At 41.4% G+C, this 21,312-nt stretch overlaps 1 protein-coding gene across 1 annotated transcript; it reads right to left on the minus strand.

Moving 5' to 3' along the window:
* Positions 1 to 4,102: 4,102 nt before the first annotated feature.
* tbx21 (T-box transcription factor 21) lies at positions 4,103 to 20,470 on the minus strand (the record flags this gene model as incomplete). Its single annotated transcript, XM_079214228.1, has 6 exons — positions 4,103 to 4,904; positions 5,176 to 5,237; positions 6,523 to 6,681; positions 6,912 to 7,033; positions 10,138 to 10,292; positions 19,944 to 20,470. The coding sequence occupies 6 exons, from the start codon at positions 20,468 to 20,470 to the stop codon at positions 4,103 to 4,105; spliced, it is 1,827 nt and encodes a 608-aa protein (XP_079070354.1).
* Positions 20,471 to 21,312: the final 842 nt, after the last annotated feature.

The raw sequence follows: 21,312 nt of genomic DNA on the forward strand, positions 1-21,312 counted from the left end.
ACCGTTAAATTGGATCTGCAGCATTTACAAAGGATGCTTTGTTCAGTTAAATAAAAGGAAATCATCAAAACAGACGAGGTTTGTTGTGTGTAAGCTTTAATTTCATGAATAAAAAAACAACAATACAATACACAATTATGCCACTTTTTTTAAATAAATAACAGTTTTCCTCATTGAGAAATCTTCATCTCTTATTTTTGCATTTTATAAGCTCTTAACAAAAGAGTCAACGGAGGATTATTGCTCCCTCGACATAAACAGTGCACATGGATCACACAAAAAAAAAAAACATGCTTCACGTTTGACCTCGTCTGGTCTCTCTCCTTCACTCTATTTCTATATTAAACAGTAAAATCTCTGGAAATACAGTTCCCACACAGTTGTATTCTCTTGCTGAGGGGAAACACAGACTCATGGGAAATGGAGGATTGTTATTAACCATTATGGATTGGCTGAAGTTGATTGTATTAGCTGAGATGTCCAGCAGGGGGCGTTCCTGAGGCGTCTGAAAGCGTTTGTATGTGAGCTCTTGCACTCGTGTTGGTGCAGGAAGTGAAACACGTCAACAAACCACAGCACGTTAAAATAAATAACCGACATCGTCCACAGGCTGGTGATCACGTAAAACTTTGCTCTCATTGTTTCTGCGATGTCACCGTTGATCCTAAAACTATTGTACTTTCTATTAATTGCACTTGAAGCACGATTTGTCCATCGCACACCTTCATCGAGGTCAATCGTCACCTTTTTTCCTCCGACGGATGTCTACATAAGATTTAAATAGTACATCTTTACACAAGCAACGCACAATATATCCATTCTGTTTACAGCATAAACACTTTGTCATTTAAATGTGCAGGTGAAGGACTGCGCTGTCACACAGCTCGTCCCTTTTTTGCGTCAACATCATCGCGAAGACCATTTTGCAGGGCGCTGCAGTCAGATTATTTTATATGAAACCAGCTCAGAGAAGCTTGAATTTCATGGAGTGCTGCAGTAATGAGTCCAAAAACCAGAAATTAGTTAGCGCTTTTTGCATAGGTGGGTGTTTTTTTCTTTAGGTTTGATGCCTAAAATCAGGTCTGTGTTTAACACAAGCTGAAGAGATTTCAACGTTTAGTTCTCTGATGTAAAACAGGTCAATAAACACCCTTCTGGTGAAGTTAGAATTAAGCGTCTTAATAAAAGAGTCGAAATGAGACGACTGAGCGTCCTCACAAGAAGTCCTCCTGCAGCTTTCTGGTGGAGACGTGAAGTCATGTGACCGTGCTGGAGTTCCTCTATAGCCGCTAACGTTAGCTTCTTACTTCTGCTGATTGTGTTCACGCTTCAAACATCATGAAAAGGGATGTTAATTTGCAAAGAAGTATCTTAAACGTTTGTTTGCCACAGAGATTATTTTCTGCAATAATCCAAAATGCAATGGAAGAATCCCATTGGCTCGTGTGATGCTAACTTCCGGGTTAGCCTTCACAAACACGCCATCCCTGCAGCACTCTGTCACGCAGACGGGGCCGCAGACAGAATTAAAAAAGATAAATAGAAATACGAAACCCAAATCATCCGACGCAACCATTAAATATTGACCAGACACCAAAAACAAAAAACTTATTTTTATCAATTCAGCGAACGACATATTTAAGTCTCAACTGAACTCCACGCTGGTCCCCATAACCCCTGAATTCTCTCAAGTAGAATCTATGAAATGTTTGGTGGCAGTAGGTCGATATGTGCTTTGATCACTTTTTTCTTTTTTTACTGTGAATGAATAAAAAAGAGTTAGATGACAAGACGGTTAGTTTAGCGTCAGCACAAAGACTGGAAACAGAAGGAATTCACACTTTATATCTTGTTTGTTTTTATCTGTACGAAAACCGAAGTGTAATTTCTGCTTTTGTGACGGGTTATGAGTACTTTTATTTTGACGAGCCGTTTCCCCCTCCTGCTTTAACTCTTTATGCTATGCTATGCTATGCTAACAGTCTACTGGCTTTAGCTGCCTTTTTAGCGAACAGTTTCTTTAAGTCGTATTATACTTTCTTTTCTGGTTGTTCTCACTATTGTTCTCACTATTTTAGAGCGTAATTAAGCATTTCAAGAGCAGATGTATTTGTGATTCCCTCTCTGCCTTGAGAAAAGACTACAGTAACGCTGCACGGCACCGAGTGCCCGTCCGTCTGTCGCCTCCAGTGTTGTCCGAGGCCGTTAGCACACCTGGTTTAGGAATGAGGAGCCGATCTCTGATCAGCGCCGACTGCAGCCTCACTCTTCATTTCTGTCACCGGAGCCAGGAGCCGGGACTCTTGTCAGCCAGAGTCACGACATGATTGGCCCGAAGACTCGGGAGGAAATTCAGAGTGTCTGTCTGGTCACTTTGCGCTTCCTGTTTACCGCGGCGTCCGAGGGTGACAAGGCCTCGTCTGTTTACCTACAGGTGCGTCTGAATGACCCACTTTTCAACATGTCTGCACTGGGAAACACGCAGGAAGTTTAGGATGTTTGAGAGGAAATCAGAACTCATCAGAACTGCCTGTCAGGTGGTCAAACCTGACGTTTGGTTGGTTCTTTTTGGAAAGATAACTGAGGCCCAACGCCAGCAGGACTCCTTTACATGGCGTTACATGGTCCTTTATTCAGAACATCTAACGAGAGAACAACTAGATCAAAACCAGTCAGAGCGTCGATCTTCGGGGTCAAAGGTCATCAATGGTTTCTCCAGCGTACAGTCGGAGAAACCATCTTTGGGTAAAGACGAGTGATTGTTTTTTCAGCTTAGCGCTGCAACAAATGATTATTTTCATCATCGATTAATCTTCTGAACATGTTTTCGATTAATTAATTAATTTCAAAGGTGATATCCAAAAATATCCTTTTTTTTTGCAAAACCCAGCAAATTATCACATTTTAAACAGATGGAACCTGCAAATGTTTGTTATTTTTGCTTGAAATGATTTGACTATTCGTTGCAGCTCTAATGAAGCTAAATTATTCATTTTTTTTCCTATTAGACCTTCTCTTTAAACACGCCTGATGTGATATTTTATCATATTAACCAGCATTTTAACGTTAACCGTCTCTGTCAAGGATCTAATCACATTATAGTGCAAACAGCGTAGATTTGCAAACACCCATATGGGCATTATGTTGCATTGAAATGCAAATTGTTATCCCAGATCTAAAATTCATATATAGCCACTTCACAGATAGAAGCTCTTTTTTTTAACACCTGTGAGATATGTTTGATTGTCTGAGGCCTTGCTATCTCTTCTATGATTGCTGATTTACTTAACACCAACACACACCCACCCACATACACACACACACACACACACACACACACACACACACACACACACACACACACACACACACACACACACACACACACACACACACACACACACACACACACACAGAAAAGGTTGTTCCGAGCCGGGTTGACTTGGGTTAGCGTGCCGAGCTTCAGAACATGTGCTTGCTAAGCCTTCTTAACCTTCTGCCATCAGTTCCCTCTGCACTGTCAGCCGTGCAGTGCTCCTCTGCAGCCACCGGTGGGCGCTGCACTTGTGCGTGAAATGTAATTTCTGCTCAGAATCATCAGGGGAAATGACCGCGAGCATACTGCATGAGTATGTGTGAAAGGTCGAGGGTGAGAAGGAAGAGACAGACGGAGACAAAGACGGAGCAAAAAGAGACAGAGAGAGTGTTTGACAGCGAAAGAACAGACAATCCCTGCAGGCGTCTGTCAGCAAAGCAGATATGCAGATCACCCCCACCACACATCTCCAGATGTTTCAAGGGCTGAAGTCACAGGTCCGTTTGTCTGTGTGGTGTTTGTGTGACCCGAGGGCATCTTCCCCCAGTCACATCCGCTCCTGTCCAACACTAACTTTGACAGTAAACCCTGGAAGTTTCTCCTGTAATCATTCGACACTTTGAAGGGGGGGAGGGGCTTTTGTGACGTGACAGAAGATGAGGCTGTTTTTTGTGTGTTTGTGTTGAATCAGAGACTGTTCCAGCCCTCAATCGCTGGACAGACATGGCGGTGTGAGAGTGCGGGGGGGAGACGTGTGGGGGGGAGAGGCGATGGCGGTTCGTGGTTTCAGTGGGTGTAATAGCCGTAGTAGTCTGCGTCGCTGTTGCTGTCCTTCTCGCAGAGCTCTCCCCCGCGGCGAGGCGGGGAGTTTTCAGAGCCGGACGTGTACGGCGACACCCTCCTCTTCTTGCTGTCGCCCACGTTGCCCTCGAAAAGGCCCGAGTCGGCCGAGGCCGCCGATTTCACGGAGCGGGGCTCGAGCCAGTGGTCCTCCACCGCCGCCTCTTTGTCTTTGGGCTTGTCATGCAGCGGGGGCGGCTGCAGGGGCTCCAGGAGCGAGGGCGGGTGCAGCCGGGGGTTGCCGGGCGACGTGGAAGAAGACGAGGAGGACGAGGAGGACGATATGGGCCTGAACCAGCCCAGGCTCGGGGCGCTCTTACTCGGGTGGCTGAGGTACTGAGGGGTGGGCCGGCTGGTGGTCCAGCCCGCCGAGGCGGCCCCCGAGACGGACACGCTCGTCGACGCGAAAGGATGGTCCGGGTAGTAGCCTAGCGCGTGGTGGGCGGACGTCTGCAACGGGAAGGGCTTGTAGAAACCGTTTCCGGAGAAGTCCCCGTCGTAGGAGGAGGCGAAGTCGAGCCGGTTTGCGGCCACGCCCTGCTGAGGTGGCAGGTACCAGCGGCTGTGAGGGCCCGGGCTGGAGGACGGGTCTTTGTGCTGCTGCTGGCTGCCGAAGAAGCGGCTCTGGGGCAGCGGGCTCATGTACTGGTCGGAGAGGTAGCCCTGAGGGAAGCAGCCGCCCGGCAGCAGCTGCTGACTCTCTGTCGGGGAGGGGGTGAGGCGATCAGAGTCGGGAGGAGCGTACAGCCTGCAGGCGGGAGGGAGGAGGGAGGGAGGGAGGGCAAGAGAAGAGAGTGTGAGAAGAGAGAAAAAAGGAAGGTGTTATTTCCTGCCCAAAACCTCAAACTATCTATCAAACATCACACAGCCCCTCACACCCTGTTCACTGCAGCACAGTAATCACATCTAATGCTATATTAAAAGTTAGGACCGGCAATTACCCAGTCTCACTCCAATACAAGATTCAAAAACTGTAGTTTTACAAATGCATCTTCTGAAAAAACAACAATTTTACTTACGTGTCGTAATTGTCGCGGAAACCTTTAGCGAAGGGGTTATGGTCTATTTTCAGCTGAGTGATCTGTGTGAGGAATCGGAGGAGGGCAATGAGAGAATGTAGGCATCGGAAAAAAAGAGAAGGAGTGAGCAACCACGTAGGAGAGAGAGAGAGAGAGAGAGAGGGAGAGGGAGAGAGAAAGGAGAGAGAGCTGACTAATAATTAATGAGGGATTACGTGCAACTTCTCGTTGTGTTATTGGAAAGATTTTGTCTTTCGAACCAGAGTGGGGGCACACACACACACACACACACACACACACACACACACACACACACACACACACACACACACACACGCACGAACACGCACACACACACACACTATCTCCTCCACAGTGCATTTGAACAGCTGTTGCAGATACACTGTATGCAGCACACATACTGCAACACTCAGGTTAGCTGGGTGTGAGGCGGCTCCTCGTGTAGTGACCCCTGTTTACACTCGCAGGAGATCGCAGGATTGTAAATTAGTGCGTGTGCACTTTTGATGCACACATGCAGAGACTAAAAGCTTACAGCCGAAGTCCGACCCTGACGAGAGTCGCTGAAGACAGATCCCTTCTCGTTGGTCCGAAATGTGACAAAAGTACGGACACGTGATTAAAAATCAAGGGAAATAGTTATAACGTATAATATAACGTAAATATGTGCTTACTTGCTTATTTCCAGAACATGCCAGGTTAAGAATTCTTGTTTCATTTTGTTGACATATTCGAGTCAACGAGGTAGTTTGGGATATCTCTTTGTATTGTATGCCATAAATCAGAAAATACTGCCATAAAGATTCAATTTTCACCTTGAATTCTGTTATAAAATGTTGTATACATCAGGTTATGAATAACATATGAACAAACCCCTCTGTAGAAACCTTTAGACTATAGAGAGGAATGAAAGAGTAACGTTGAAGTGGAGATTTATGGATCAGAGTCTGAGAACAAACTCATTGAGAGAAAACAGCCTTTAAAGAGATGTTGAAGGCTCTGCAGGTGAACAGGGTAAAATAATTAACTTATAGATATCAATATGAAACTTCCCCAGTTGATGACACACATTAAGACAATACTGTTTTGTATTACAAGCTTTCTGAAATGTTTATGTTTAAATATGCAAATGAGAACTTTTGGTGAATTCAGGAGAAATCTACAGACGCAAAGGAGTAAAATAAACATCTAAATAGATATTTTAGATGTTTCCTTTCGACTAATCTGAAAGAAGACTCCAGATAGACTCGTGCGTGGAAAAAAAACTCAAACTAAAAGCTGAGGTCGACCATCATTTGCACAGAAACGACACACACAACTCCTTACGTCTGCGTTCTGATAGGCGGTGACGGCGATGAACTGCGTCTCCGGGAAGATGAAGGTCTGGGCTTTGGACGAGAGGTAGGCGTCCTCTGAGCCGTCCTCCTTCACCTCTACGATGTGGAGGCGAGGCTGGTACTTGTGGAGCGACTGGAGCACGACCATCTGCAGAGAGAGAGGTATTTATAAGACTTTCTACCTTTTATTTGATTGAGAATAATCAGACAGGAAATGTGATGGCATGAGAGGAAGATGTCAAAGATGATGAAGAGACATTGGATGCTTTGAACGTGGAGCTCGTGTGGAAGATGTTTTTCAAAAGGTGAACACAGAGCAGCGGCTTCAAAAGCTCTTAATATAGCAGCAGGCAGACAACAGGAAACAGGAAGCAGTACCTGCGCCACATTATTGGTGCTGCCCTTGTTGTTGGTGAGCTTGAGTTTGCTGAACGACACTTCCTGCCTCATCCAGTGAGCTCCCGTGTTGGGAGAGTCGGGGTGCATGTACATCCTGTTCCCTGAAAGGACACCACGGGCAACATTTAGCAACACGTTGAACGTATTTATCAGCTAGAAAACGGCTAAAAGCAGCATTGTTTACACAGTTTGGTCACTATAACACGCGGGAGTCTAACATCAGTCTTATCTGCAGCGCTCATGCAGACAGTATAGATCGTGCAAAGAATTAATGTGAATGTAAAGTCATTTCTAGGTGCAAAAGTTCAGCGAGATGAGGAGAGAAAAGTGGGTACCTTCTATGACTCATCCATCATAAACATACATATAATACGTTATAATCTGCTCATATCACTGTATAGTTATAGTTTTAAACACTAAATATATATGATGCTTTATAACAATAACCATAACAAGTATTATAATACTAATTGCTTCATTTTCTTTGCAAGTATCATAATGTATTATAATTCCCATAGTTGTAATACATTATATTATTTTTATATATTGCATTATATTCACTATGATGTGATTATAAGTTACTCTAAATTTAATTGTTTACTTTAAAAAGTCAAAGTAAAAATGAATTATATCATATTTTGTGTTGTTCTTGCATAGATTTAATGATATTTATTTCCCTCAATGCAAATAATTACACTTATAGTCACAATATAATGTAACTTATAGTCACAATATAATGAAATATAAAAAAATTATAATCTATTTCAACAATGTGAATTACAATACATGAAGATCTTTTCAAAGACAAGTCAGTGAGTGACCAGCAGCCATGAATTATTATGATACTTGACCTTAAATCATATATATATATATATATATATATATATAAAACACAGAAAATTAAACATGCACCAGCTGAAGATATTGAGGCTGTTCCTGGCAATATTTGTTTGAAACAATAAATCCCTTTTATGGGTCTGATTCGCTTAAATAAGTGGAAGGTGAGAAGCTGCAAAAAAAAAAATTCATCATATTTTACCTGAAATGAAATACAAATTTTTCCGCCAACAGAATCGTTTTTATATTTGAATAGTTTGCATTGTTATTGCAGGATACGATCCGGGCACCGTAATTTTTCACAGCGTCACCGCGGTGACCTCCTAACTCACCGCTCACCGCACAAGTGAACTATTAGATCTAATGGAGTAAAGTTTCACCACAGTTTCCACAACTGTAGCACGTCGTCACCTTTCCACAACACCTGCACACGTGTGACAACACCTTCACTTTCCCTCCTTTATATAACCGTGGTTAGTCTCATCGATCACACTAAATATCGTCTCGGTTGACTTGCTTTTGTGTTGCTTTTTAAATCTTTTGTTCTCTGACGTGTGAAGAGGAAGAAAGGATGGAGGAAGTGAAAGAAAACTAATCCATGTTTTTCCCAGAGATGAAAACTGGAAAGAATTCTAGAAATCTTAAAATAATGTTGTCCAAGAACAACCGCTAACACATGCATGAAGGCATTACATGACCAATTTTAATAGTTAAAGGTTCAAATAGGGGAAAAAGTAAGAAGATGATACTTCTGGTTTGTAAAGATCCAAAAAGATTTTTCCCTGATTTTCCCAAAGAAGAAATTAAAGACTTGTCATGAGCAATTTCAAATTTGACATTTTTTTCACATAATTTGTTTATAAATAGTTTATTTAGTTACATAAAATAAGAGACCTTCATTGTTTCTTTTGCAAAAGTCACAATTGGAGATACATATCATTGGACATCGGCCATGACGTGGTTCACACGATACTAATAATGGATTCTTGGATATTGATATTGGAAAGCTTTAAAATAAATCAGATTAAGATATGTCGGCTGATCGCAGTATTTTTTTAAACAAAAAAAACACTGATACTAATATATCAACTGACATTATATTACTCATCATGCAGGATGTCCCATTACAGAACGATAAAAAGTACATTATATTATTCATAAGTTATTGATGGCGGGGCTGATTTGAACTACTTTATGATTTGTTTTTATAGATGAATATATGATTTGTGTATATTCTGTCGCTGATATATCTGCAATAAGCTAATATAGCTCTTGTTGAAACCTGATGAATCAACAAGTAGATGGAGCAGATAACAGAGTGCTGTAATAAGATGAGGTTATTACACTTTCTTAAATTAAAACACTTTCTCATAACTGATGCTTCTCCTCGCCGTCCTTCCTCTCATCCTCCATCATCCACCAGACGCACCTGACTGAACCCCTCACCTGCTCACCTGTTCCCACTTTCCCTGTTTGATAATATGATCACTTATAATCTGAGGTGTTTGTCTTGGACATCAATAAGTTTTTAATCTTCATTAACTTAATCAACTCCCTGCAGAAGGACAAGTCTTCTCAGGCTGCTCATGCATCGTGGTGCACGTCTTGTTTCTTTACCGCGTGCATGCATGTTTGCTGTGATGCTAAATAAACCACTTCCATCCTCCGTGCTGCAGATGAAGGCTCATCGATGGACCAGAGAGAGTTCTGCTCGTCAGCTGGTGCTCGTTCGTGTTTGCATCGCTTATGGCTGCTGGCGGTAAGTTTGTTAAGAAGTTTTTAAATTCAACTTTGCATGTTAATTCTCTGATTAGCAAATATTGTAATTCCATGTTTAGTTAATATCTGCATGCTCTGCTGATCATCACTTCAAATGAAGTAAGAAATACGTTTGTTAAAATGTTATTGGAATAAAAAATTAAAAAACTTGGCTTTGAAATATTTTTTAAGTACCAAAACTAAAACTACTAAGTGTGCATGCTGCCCCGTTTAAAAATAATATATTAAATAATTAATGCATTCCTGGTTGCATTACTTTAACGTTAGAGCTGGTAAAAGTGGAATTAAGTCTCACTACTTTTATATAATAATAATAATAATAATAATACATTTTATTTCGCGCTTTTCTAAATACTCAAAGACTCTTAAAATAATAACAATAATAATATTATACATTAGGATCTTATAATTATGCTTATTTGGGAATATTTTGTATCATAAAATCTTATTTTTGTAAACATACAGGAGCAAAAAGTACAACATTTGCCTCCAAAATGTAGTAAAAAATATAATAATAAAAAAAAATATAATATCACATAAAATTGAAATGTCCATCAAATCCCTTGTGTGTTGCCTTTTAAAAACGCACCTGGCATGTTACCCTCCGCTTTCCCACACTGGACCCACTTGCCGCCCTGGTACCTCCAGTGGTGCTGATCCGCCAGAACCACGTCCACGTACACGTTGTAGTGGGCGGACGGGTCCAGAACGCTGATGTTGAAGCTCAGGAAGGGGAACATCCTCCTGGGGGAACACAGAGGGAAACATACGGTTCATACACATATCTTTTTGTCCAATGAAATGTTCTGAAACTCACAACTAGTTTATATATATATATATATATATATATATATATATATATATATATATATATATATATATATATATATATGTTCTTAAGTCTGATTTAATGAGTAACAGATCTTAACAATACTTCCTTTTTTAAATGTGATGCTCAAAGTATTGGTTGGGATATAAAATGCATGTACTACTACTATTATTATTATTATTAGTAGTAGATTGTGCAGGTTTTTCCCCACTTGTATTATTAAGTATTGTTGGTGAACATTGGGACTTCTCAGGATTCCCCCTCAATAACTATATTTTTCTTTCTAAAATAAAACGGTTGAAGATGAAGTCACATAAATATCTAATGCAACAATAATCAAGTGAAATGGAAGATATTCCAAGTGTGCTTTTAAGAACAGTAATGCATGAAAGAGGCGTGGGATTGGACCTCATGACCGAAAAAACTCCTCTTCACCAGCTCAAGAATGAATCGTAGTAATAGAAGGAAGGTGGAGGAGGATGGCTGACCGTGTGTGTGTGTGTGTGTGTGTTTGTATATAGGTGAATATTTAATGCTGCTGTTAATAAAAGATTAAGTTGCCCCTGATTGCTGGAGCTCTACATGTTGGACCCGATCTGAACACAGAGGCTTCAGGGTGACGGGGGGTTCGGGGCCCAGAGGAGGAGAGGAGAGGCTCAACCGAGAGAGAAACGCACACAAATGCAAGATACGGACAAAGAATACACAAAACCAACACACAGCGGTGACGGTCTGCAGCAGCATATTCATATACACACTAAACATGTCGTGTTGATAGAGATTCTTTATATTATACAGAGCAACGGGTTGCATCATCTTGCAATGGTTCGGCATTTTGGGAGATATTTGCTTTCTGGCTGGACATTTTGTTATCACAATGTCTAAAATTATATATTATAATATATATTCAATAATAACAACGCTCAATTTAAAGTTAAGAATTTTCTCTTTTGGACGGAAAGCAAAAGGTGGAGCCTGAGACGTATCAGCTGTTCATCATTTAAAGGTCGAGGAAAGTTATTTAAAAATAAATATCTAAAATAAAACGTATACCTTCCTCTTGGTTAATGGTCACTTCTCCAGAGGTCAGAGGCTATGGAGCTTTAAAGCTAAATGCTAACATCTGCATTGTAAACATGCTCACAATAACACACCTAACATGCTGATGTTTACTAAGTTTACCGTCTTCACCGTCTTTTGCAAATCATTTAGCAAATATTCGCTCATCAGCCCGAAACACAAAGTACAGCTGAAGCTGATAGTGATGTCATTAGTTTTTTGTGTATTTAGTCATAAACAAAAGTATTGGACAATTAAAATAATGTGACCCATTGAGTCACACCAAAGATCAGTGTCGTTATGGTCTATCTTCTGGGAATCAATGGCTTTCATGGCAATTGATAACATATTTGTTGATATTTGACATAAAAAGCTAGAAATGTCAACCTTATTTCAGTCTGGACCAAAGTGGCTGACCTACTTACTTCCCTTACCTCCCCTAAAATATCTCCCTACAAGCATCTCTTAAGCTCCCAGACTAACTCATTAGATCTTGTAAAAACAGATGTGCTCAGACAAAACCATGGCTAGCTGCTTCCAGTCGTTATGCTAAGCAAAGCTAACAGCCACAACAGACAGAGATGAGAGTGGTGATTCATATGAAGCAGCGCCCTGCACCCTGCACTCTGGGTCTATATGAGGCGTCCAGTGTGTAGCTGTGTTCATAAATCAGGGCAACATGTTTGACATTTGGCTGTTTTAGACCGGCTCACGGCTCCTGAGGCTATGGAGTATTTGTAATGAGTCGCCAGCGCTTTGATTAGTTCAATGTGAAAAGGGAGTGACTTTTATTGTAAACCCCACATCCTGCCCGGAGTATGTTTGCAGCATGTTTTTATTATTATTATATTAAAGCATTAATAAAAGCCTGATGGTGCAAATGTTTCCATATAAATGCAGTGAAAGAGTTCACAAGTTTTGGAAGCGATAAGTGGGTTTCATTCAGTGCATGATTTAAATTAGTCATCGTAAGACTAGAAGAAAAAAATACTTCCTATTCAGGAACGCCCTTTTTAAAGAGTTTGTTCTGCTACTGGAGCTTTTTTTGTTGTTGTTGATAAAAATCTCTAATATCTCAAAACAAGGGTTGGACTTAATGTGCTAATAATTGAGTCAGAAACACAAGCGTCCTCCATGTTGCCCGTGTTGCTTAAGCAAAGTGGAACAACTGTCAGCTCCCCTCTGATGCAGATTCACCTCATTTAAATTCAGCGTGTCCTCCCTGGAGCACGGGGGTCATTTAGTGGTGTAAAAACAAGTGAGCTGTGTAAAGAGACGATGCGTTCGAGGCCGGTGGGACACCTGTGTCCATGCAGTGTCTTTGCACTTTTTATACAGAACACATGACTTGTATATTGATGTTTTATTTGCATTGATGCTTTTTATTTATTTATACATATGTTTTTTGTCTTTGTTACTTGCTGTTATTTATATTTCTGTGTAAGTACATTGACAGATGCAGAAAAACACAGTCAAGTTCTTTGAGTGTGCACACAAACTGGGCCAATAAATCTGATTCAATGAAGTCATAGTTAATGAGGACAGCTGTCACATTTTGACACAAATCAGTTGTTTATCATGTAGTTTATAATTGATCAGTTTATTCTTTATTTCTTTAAGCTAACACTGGTCTGGGTATCGAACTACGTTTTCTGTGCCGAATGAAATGTGTCAGTTTAAGATGAGTATAGAAAGTTATAGTCATAGTTCATAGATAAAACACTTAATACTATTTAATTTAGGTAAAGTTATTATACTCCTTTTTATTTTTCGACAACTTATAAAGCATCATTCTGGTAATTTTTTATATTTTTGTTATTGTCATTACTGAAACCAGCAGTAAATGTATACGTACAAGTTGTGCACCTCTGAGTGAAATGAAATGTGGATTAATCCGCCTCTGAAAATAGTCCCCAACAACTGCTTATGTTTGATTAAAACCTCCAGCGACCAGCGGTTTTAGGTCATGATTTAAACTCAGATGCGGTATTCAAACAATACTTCTGATGCCTCTCATATACAAACTAATATATCAACTCAACAAAATATCAAAGTATAGCAAAAACACCTTCAAACTATGTATTTGGTTTATTGCATTGAAGAAATGTGAATGCAAATGTCAACACATCTGTGCAAATCTTGCAAATCATGCATTTAAGTTTCTTTGAATTTGATTGGGCCTTTGAATGACTGCTTGTAGACTGAACACACACACACACACACACACACACACACACACACACACACACACACACACACACACACACACACACACACAGGTAAGACAAAACCCGGCCCTGAGCTGTCCCAGTTGGGTCTTTCTGGCAACATGGCGAGTCCAGTTTAACAATCCATCACAGTTCTCAGTGAAACCGACCCGGGCAGCGGCTCTTAAACAACAGGTGAAGCGGCTCTTCTTCCACTGCAGACTTTAATACGAGTGAAAACAGAAACTCTGCTGTTCAGCATATGAATGGATCAACCCTCCCACGCTGTGTGAGAGAAATCGAGAAAGTGAGTAAGTTATGTTCTTTTTTTCTGTTTGCTCTAGTGATATTGTCAATTCACTTATACAAAGCCTTTTATAGGAAATCAGAACTTGCCAAAAGGGGGAAACCGTAGAAAACACAACACAGAGGGGTATTAGCATGCGGGGTTGTTCCTCAGGCCTCATGTGCAGAGTTCAGTCAATGTGGTAAGGAAGCGTGTACAGTAGCTCTGCTGCTTTCTGACAGTTTGACACATTTCAAACAGCTCTCACGCGCCAAAAAAAGGCAAAAGGACTTGCTGGGAATCAAACTCGCAACTCTACGTCCACCAGATAGACTCCTATACCCGACCTGCCAGTGTGCCGCTCTGATTCAGTGGAAACCTTGTGCCGGTGACGACAACCGGCTGGCACTCCTGGATGTATACGCACATGAATACTCATAACTGGAGTCTTTTTTTTGGTTTGTTGTTTCAGACAAAATGCCACAGAAACAGATGAGTGTGGTGAACCAACCATACACAGTTACAGAGATGCTACGGCTAGTGCTGACATTTAAGAAAAAGAACACACAAATGAATAAACTGTGTGGATGTTGGTGGGAGAAAGAGGAAGGTTGGAGGGTTGGATAGACAGAGGGGAAACCAGGGGGCAGAGGAAAGGAAAAGGAAAGAGCAGAGGGAGGAGTGGAGGGTTTGTCCGGGGGAGAAGAGGAACTGGATATTCACCGGGGAGAGAGGACTTTTCTACATGAGCGCACCTGCTGATTCATCCGGACAGGAGTTCAGGTCCAGTTTTTGTCACTGTGCGTACGCCTGATCGTCTGTGACGAAGACGAGCCCGTCTACAGCTGCTGCCGGACACAAGCGCTCGCTCTCCGCTCTGCAAGCTCGCTGCTGCATCGACTTATTGTGCGTTGCAATTTCTATTTTACAGTGCAGCCTGACATCTGATACACTGTTGGTTTTCATGCTGCATGCTTCATAAAGGATACGACTGACGTTATTTCTGTACTCAACAAAACAATGTTTGTCCTTTTCCTCAGACACCTCAAGGCCATTTGTTCCCATGTTGAAGATGTAAATCTCTTAAAACAGGTAAAAAACCTATAGTTTCATTTTGAAAAAAGGGCTCAGTACTCTCCTTAAACACCTGTTTTTAATAAAATGTTACTTAAACAGGAGGAAATAGTGCATTTGTTGGGGACTATTTTAAGCGGCGGATTAATCTCGAGAGTATTTGTGACCTGCAGGACGGTGTGTGTGGGATTGAGTCAGAATAAATGGTGATGAAGGAACATGTCATCTTCTTCAATGTTTTTTTTTTATGGAGTTGTATGGCTCAGAGGAGGAAGAGAAATCATGTATAACTTGTTAGCCGGATCGATTCGTAGTTTTTCATGGGATTTGTTGACATCTTTGTTGATTAATAACAACTTTTAGTACATGCTGCAGCTGCCCGTACAAAGTATGCATTGTTGCATGCAGCCTGCATTTGCTGTGCAAAGGATTGTGGGTCAGAATAGCCATAGAAGCTTGCACACTGTCAAACCGGATGCAGTAGAACATCCTGGTATTTTTGGTAATACATGCATTTGACACATTACATTTTGGGACATGCTAAATATTTCTCTGGCACACTAGTTAGTGTATCAGTGTGGCCTCAATGTTTTTATTAACACTCTTGGAAACCAAATATAGAGAGCCATAAATTAAAGTGACCTCGTTGAGACCTGTTGCTCAAACAGCGGTGGACTTCATCGCTCGATTATTAGAGGAGTCGTTTACCCGGTAAGAGGAAGGACTCCTGCAGTTATCAGCGTATATTGGCACTCGATGTTTCTGTGAAAAGCTGCACATGCACCCATAAAACCAGCTGAACAGGAAGTGACAAGTCATACTGTTAAAACCTTGAAATAGTCCCACTTCTGCTTTTTAGACAAACACACATAGGACGGTAATTAACACGCGATGCTTAAAACGCTCCTCACCTTAAAACGCTCCTCACCTTAAAACGGCTGCTTTTTTTTTTTTTACTACATTAGTTCTCTGACACGTTTAACATCACTACATTGCATTGAAATGCACAGCAGAGAACATGAGCGCTCTGATTTCCTTGTTGATTTTCTTAAAATATGACCTACTTGATTTTTAAATGGATGGTGTCTTACTTTCGGGACTTAAATATATTTAATAAGAATCACACGTTGTCTTTTTTAAACTGTGTGCCAGTGAACGTTTTACCAGAGTCAAGGTTCTGATATGTGTTAGTAGGAGAGAGGGAATGGCGCGATAATTCTGCAAAGTCTCTCCTCACAACTGTTCTGAAAATAAATCAAAGTAGGGTTTTCCTCTGGAAGCATCATAGTTTGGCCTCGGTGGAGCAGAGAGAGAGCAGAGCAGCGTGGTTCCTCTCCAGTCTGAAGTCGAGCTCAGCATTATTTCCCTGAAAGGTGTTTGCATCTCCTTCCTCGAACTCAGACTGGATGACCGTGCGGAACAAAGTCAGCATGACTCGCGAGTTACCATCTTTATCTTTAAGTCTTTGTTTGGAGGCAATCGTTCGTAGATAAGAGCTTTGAGAGGAGTAAACAAAAACGTTTTTCTTTTTATTCGAGGCTCATTTCCGGATGGGTGATATGCAATTGTCTTGACGAAATCAATACACATTTCATAATTTCCTTGTTTAAATGAAATGGGCTTCTTAGAAACCACGGCAAGGAAAAAGTTTCACCTCTTGACTCACATCTAAAGTGTGCACACAGGTGTGGGATCGGCACCCCGGTCAATCACATGAGCGAGGACAGAAAGAGAGAAAGAAAAGCTTTGCTTTCTCTTTTCACTTTGAGTCACTTCATTTCCTGTTTCACTATGTCAGAAAAATCCCATTATTTTGCATCTGAAAAGCATCTTTGAGCCGTTTTCTCTGCATTGTTTTCTCTCGTCCTCTTGAATGTTTTTCACATCGGCCTCCATGAACTTTGCCTTGGTGCACGAGTGAAACAGCAGCCTGAGATGGCCTCAGCCAGTGTGGTGATCTGAATTTAGCTCATGAGATGTGCAGATGAATCCCCCCCACCCCTCCATACCTCCCTCCCTCATCTTCTGCTACAGGCCATGAAAAATGTCTCTCCATTTCAAAGCGCAGGTGTGGTACACGAGCAAAACTTGTGAGAGATCTGTCGGGCGTCTAGTGCAGGCTGAAGAAAGTATACTGGCACAAAAAAGAGAGAGAATCTCGTCTTTTACTTCCTGAACTTCAAAGGCGCCTCACCTCCTCCATCTAAAGGCTCGGCCGCGTTTGACCCTTCTCTACACTGTTCGTCTAGAGCTCCTTTCAGCTCCTCTATAGATATACCGGGGTTTTGATTAACATTGCAGACCCTCCGACTTCCCTCCAAAATCACAGCAAAAATTATTGTAGGAGCCGGAACCCGAGATGAAAATTTTAGAAGGATGTTTGGCTCCGATTCTGAAAACTTTTCGTGATCCTCTGAAACTCCTCCAGAATCTTGTTGCAGGAGTTTTTCTTATATTTTGAAAAATATTTAAAAAAAGGCTGTCATCACTTATTGTGCACGAGAGTGATGGAGCGAGGAGATAAAGAGGGAGAGAACATTTTGAAATTTTCATTATATGAGGTTTGTGGTTTTTTGTGCAACGTGAAAATTAGCTTTTTTTTGGGTCCCATGCATGAAGTTTAACACCTGCGCCCATCTCAAGAAACCTTTTATCTTTTGTGCAGAAAAGTCTGACAAGTTAGTTTTGCACTGGGAAAAAAATACCACATCAAAAACAAGTAAACAAACAATGAAGACACAGTGTTTCTGTTTGTAATAAGTGAAAATCATGTGGTAATAACATATTTTAAGATCAAACAACATCTTAAATATGCTGGTAAAACTGGAATTAGAAAGTTTTGTGTCATAATAAACCGTCATGATTATTTATTCACAACAAGATATTAAAGATGTATTGTCTAAAAATAAGTCCCTATGTTGTTGTTGCGTGTGTGTGTGTGTGTGTGTGTGTGTGTGTGTGTGTGTGCATGCATGTATTTGGAGAGAGCATGTGTATTACGATTAAAATAAATTGCCAAGTGTTTTATTAATTACATGTGTTTGCATGGACATGTTATTTCAAATGACTCTCTCTCTCTCTCTCTCACACACACACACACACACACACACACACACACACACACACACACACACACACACACACACACACACACACACACAAAACAAAAATAAAACACAATGAAAAACAAATTTGCGACACAAACTACCTGATGCTTTCACACAATCTCCATACAGCTTAAAATGTCTAATAAATGTCCTTAATGCAGTAATGTCAACGTCTTCTAATAATCCATATCGCTATGATGCAATAAGGTGAAGCATTATAGAAACAGAGCATTTTGCACATTTGTTTTGTTTAAGTTTTTAAAAGAAGAAAAAAAGAAGATAGCATGTCAAGAAACAACTTGAAAGATGCAGAATGTGACGTAAGTGAGTGTGACAGGTGAACCTGCAGTCAACCAGAGAGGAAACTAAAGAAGCCACGCGGGTCAGAGGGCGACGTGGCACGAGTATGTCACATGCACGTGCACGTTCACATTTTAATTCTTCCTCCATTCATAGATTTAGATCTATGAATCCTCAAAAAAAAAAAAAAAAGCTGATTTGGAGCATTTAGGTTGGAGTCACAGAGATAAACAGAGAGGTGGAATTATCCGTGTCCTGTAATGTGACGGCGCACTGGTTCTGCGCATGAGAACCTTTGGCCTGGAAACTTCTGTCAGGAACAAGTGTCGCGCATTAGTGAATTAATCCTCGTGGACGTGGATGCACGTTGATGCTCGGTGACCCATCAGAGAGGCCCGGAGCCCCTCTCTCTCTCTCTCTCTCTCTCTCTCTCTCTCTCTCTCTCTCTCTCTCTCTATCCCTCTCTCTCTCGGTCCGGAGCCCTGAGACCTCACAGGCGCTTATTCACGTTTGTTTTTTTTAATTCTCCATTTCAGTATCATCATCGCTTCTATACTCGAGAGATGAGGTTGAGGTTTGTGTCGCGAGATGAGACATCACGGTTTGATTTGGCTCTGATTTGAATTTTGTTTTATTAAATATTAAACCCATGAAATGTGTATGTTCAACAGATGTTTGACGATCAATAAATAAAACATATTTTAGGAGTTCAACAACGAGTTCAATCGCTATAGTGATTAAGAAGAAATCATAACAATGAACTACAAAAGGTGTAAAATATAATTGATTTTTTTTCTGTTGTGGGGTTCATCTCCCGCTGCGCTGCAGTGAGGTGACCCCCTGACTTTAGGGGTCAAGCTGAGGTGTCACAATGTTTTCCAGCAACTCAGCCTGCAACTGCTGTTGCTCCACTTCATCAGGTATCTGCTCCAGAGCAACTCCAGCCCCAAGCAATTACAACATATATATTTTTACAAAAAGGAATGGCAAAAATAGAGGGAATATTTCATAGTAATTAGAGAAATTATACTTTTTCATATATATTTTTAAATCAAGTATTTTAAATTAAGCCCCATTATTGGGATATATATATTAAAATAAATTACTGCAAGTAGATTCATTTCTGTTCAGTCTAATTATGGCTCTGTCCAATTGTGCATGTTATGTAAATAAACATGTTCAGAGGTCATTCTCATAAAAAAGAAAGAAGAAACAAACAAAAACCAAGCTGCCGACACCTCGTCCCCTGATGGTGATGATGAGTAAGCTATCGCTGATCACCACGATGACACTTTTTTTAAAAGTGATATTGGTTCTCAGAAGAAGAAGAAGAAAAAAAAACAGTCGTTCAAGTTAAACTGATGGAAGTTTCTGCAGCTGCTCGAAGTGAAGATCAGAAAGTGGAGTAGAAAGTGTGTAAAAGCAGAAGGACAGCGGTGCGTAATGTATTTATTTAACCCTCACATCTGACCATAAAAGTACACAACAGTACACAACAGTACACAACAGCAGGAGCGGTTGGTCGGGACTCACCTGCCCTGCTTGGTGATGATCATCTCCGTCTGGAACTTGTGGAACTTGGCCCACAGCGGGTAGTTGTTGAGCAGCGCCTGCGTCTTCCCGCACACCTGTAGCCCAGGTAGCGGGTAGAGAGGCGGCCGCTGGAAGCCATGCTGGAAGCCCGCCTGGTAGCTCTCCTGAGCCGGGCCCCCGCTGGGGAACCCGTCGCCCGCCGCCGAGATGTAGCCCTGCCCGGCTCCGCTCCTGGGCGGCGAGCGCACGCCGCCGTACGGGCAGCCGCTGAGGGTCTGCGCGTAAAACCTGCCGGGCTGCGCTGCGTACCCTCCCACCGCCTGGTCCGAGTGGTACGGCAGAGACAGCGCGTCCTGCCCGCCTTGAACCGGGTCCGGGTAGTAAAACCTCCCGTCCTGGATCCCCATCTTAAAGTCGGCTAGGTCCTTGCAGTGCAGGTGACTGCTGATGTCGGGGTTCTTTCCGAAAGTTTGCGTTTCAGTCCCATTCAACATGCTGAGGTAGAGGTTGCCACCTATGCCGCCCATTTGCAGCCCCGCTCCCGGTGCGCGCGTAATGGCATAAGGCTCCGCTCCTGCGTCCACTTCAATAAGAGTGCAATGTGCAATAAGAAGTGATGATAATATTAATACTAAATCACAAAGCGGGTCACTGACATGCCACTTTAAAATGCTGCGTCTTGGTCGGTCTCAGATATAAACCATTAGCTCGCGCTCATCGGGCTGCTCATCTATACACTTTAGTTTTATTACCCAGCAGGTGATTGTCTTGTCTGTTTTTTTTGTTTTTTTTGACGTGTGGAGTCGCTACCAGTGACTCAAACACGCGCTCGCGCTTGTAACCTATGATATATACATTTAGAGAGCGCTCAAATCTCGGAGGTGTGTCCAGGCAGAGGAGGGACGTGATTGGCTGAGAGCCATCCCATCATCATCACACACACACCGACTATAATTAGCTTCATATATTTTAAGAAGCATATTATTTAAGATTTAGACATTATAGGACATAACGTGTAAAATGGTGAAGGCCACTCCTTTTTGGGATTTGTCTTTTGTTTTATTTAAGTGTGCAAGTAAGTAATGTTGATATTGTTGATCATATTAATTTGATGGTGAATCCGTAAAGTGACTCCCGAGGAGCTGAATTAAAACTAACCATAATTTAACTAATTATTTTTGACACATTCATTTTACTTTTATTGAGCAATACAATATAATATTGTGCTTTGGCTTCACATATGAGAAACAATTGGACGATTATTTATATTACTGTGATAATAAGGAATAATTATTAATTCTGGCTGTTCATTTTCTCTAAATGACTCCTCAAATACATCGTTTGACACTTTTAAAGATAATTCTATAAC

This window comes from Taurulus bubalis (assembly GCF_910589615.1).
Source record: "Taurulus bubalis genome assembly, chromosome: 2".
Taxonomy (NCBI): Eukaryota; Metazoa; Chordata; class Actinopteri; order Perciformes; family Cottidae; genus Taurulus; species Taurulus bubalis.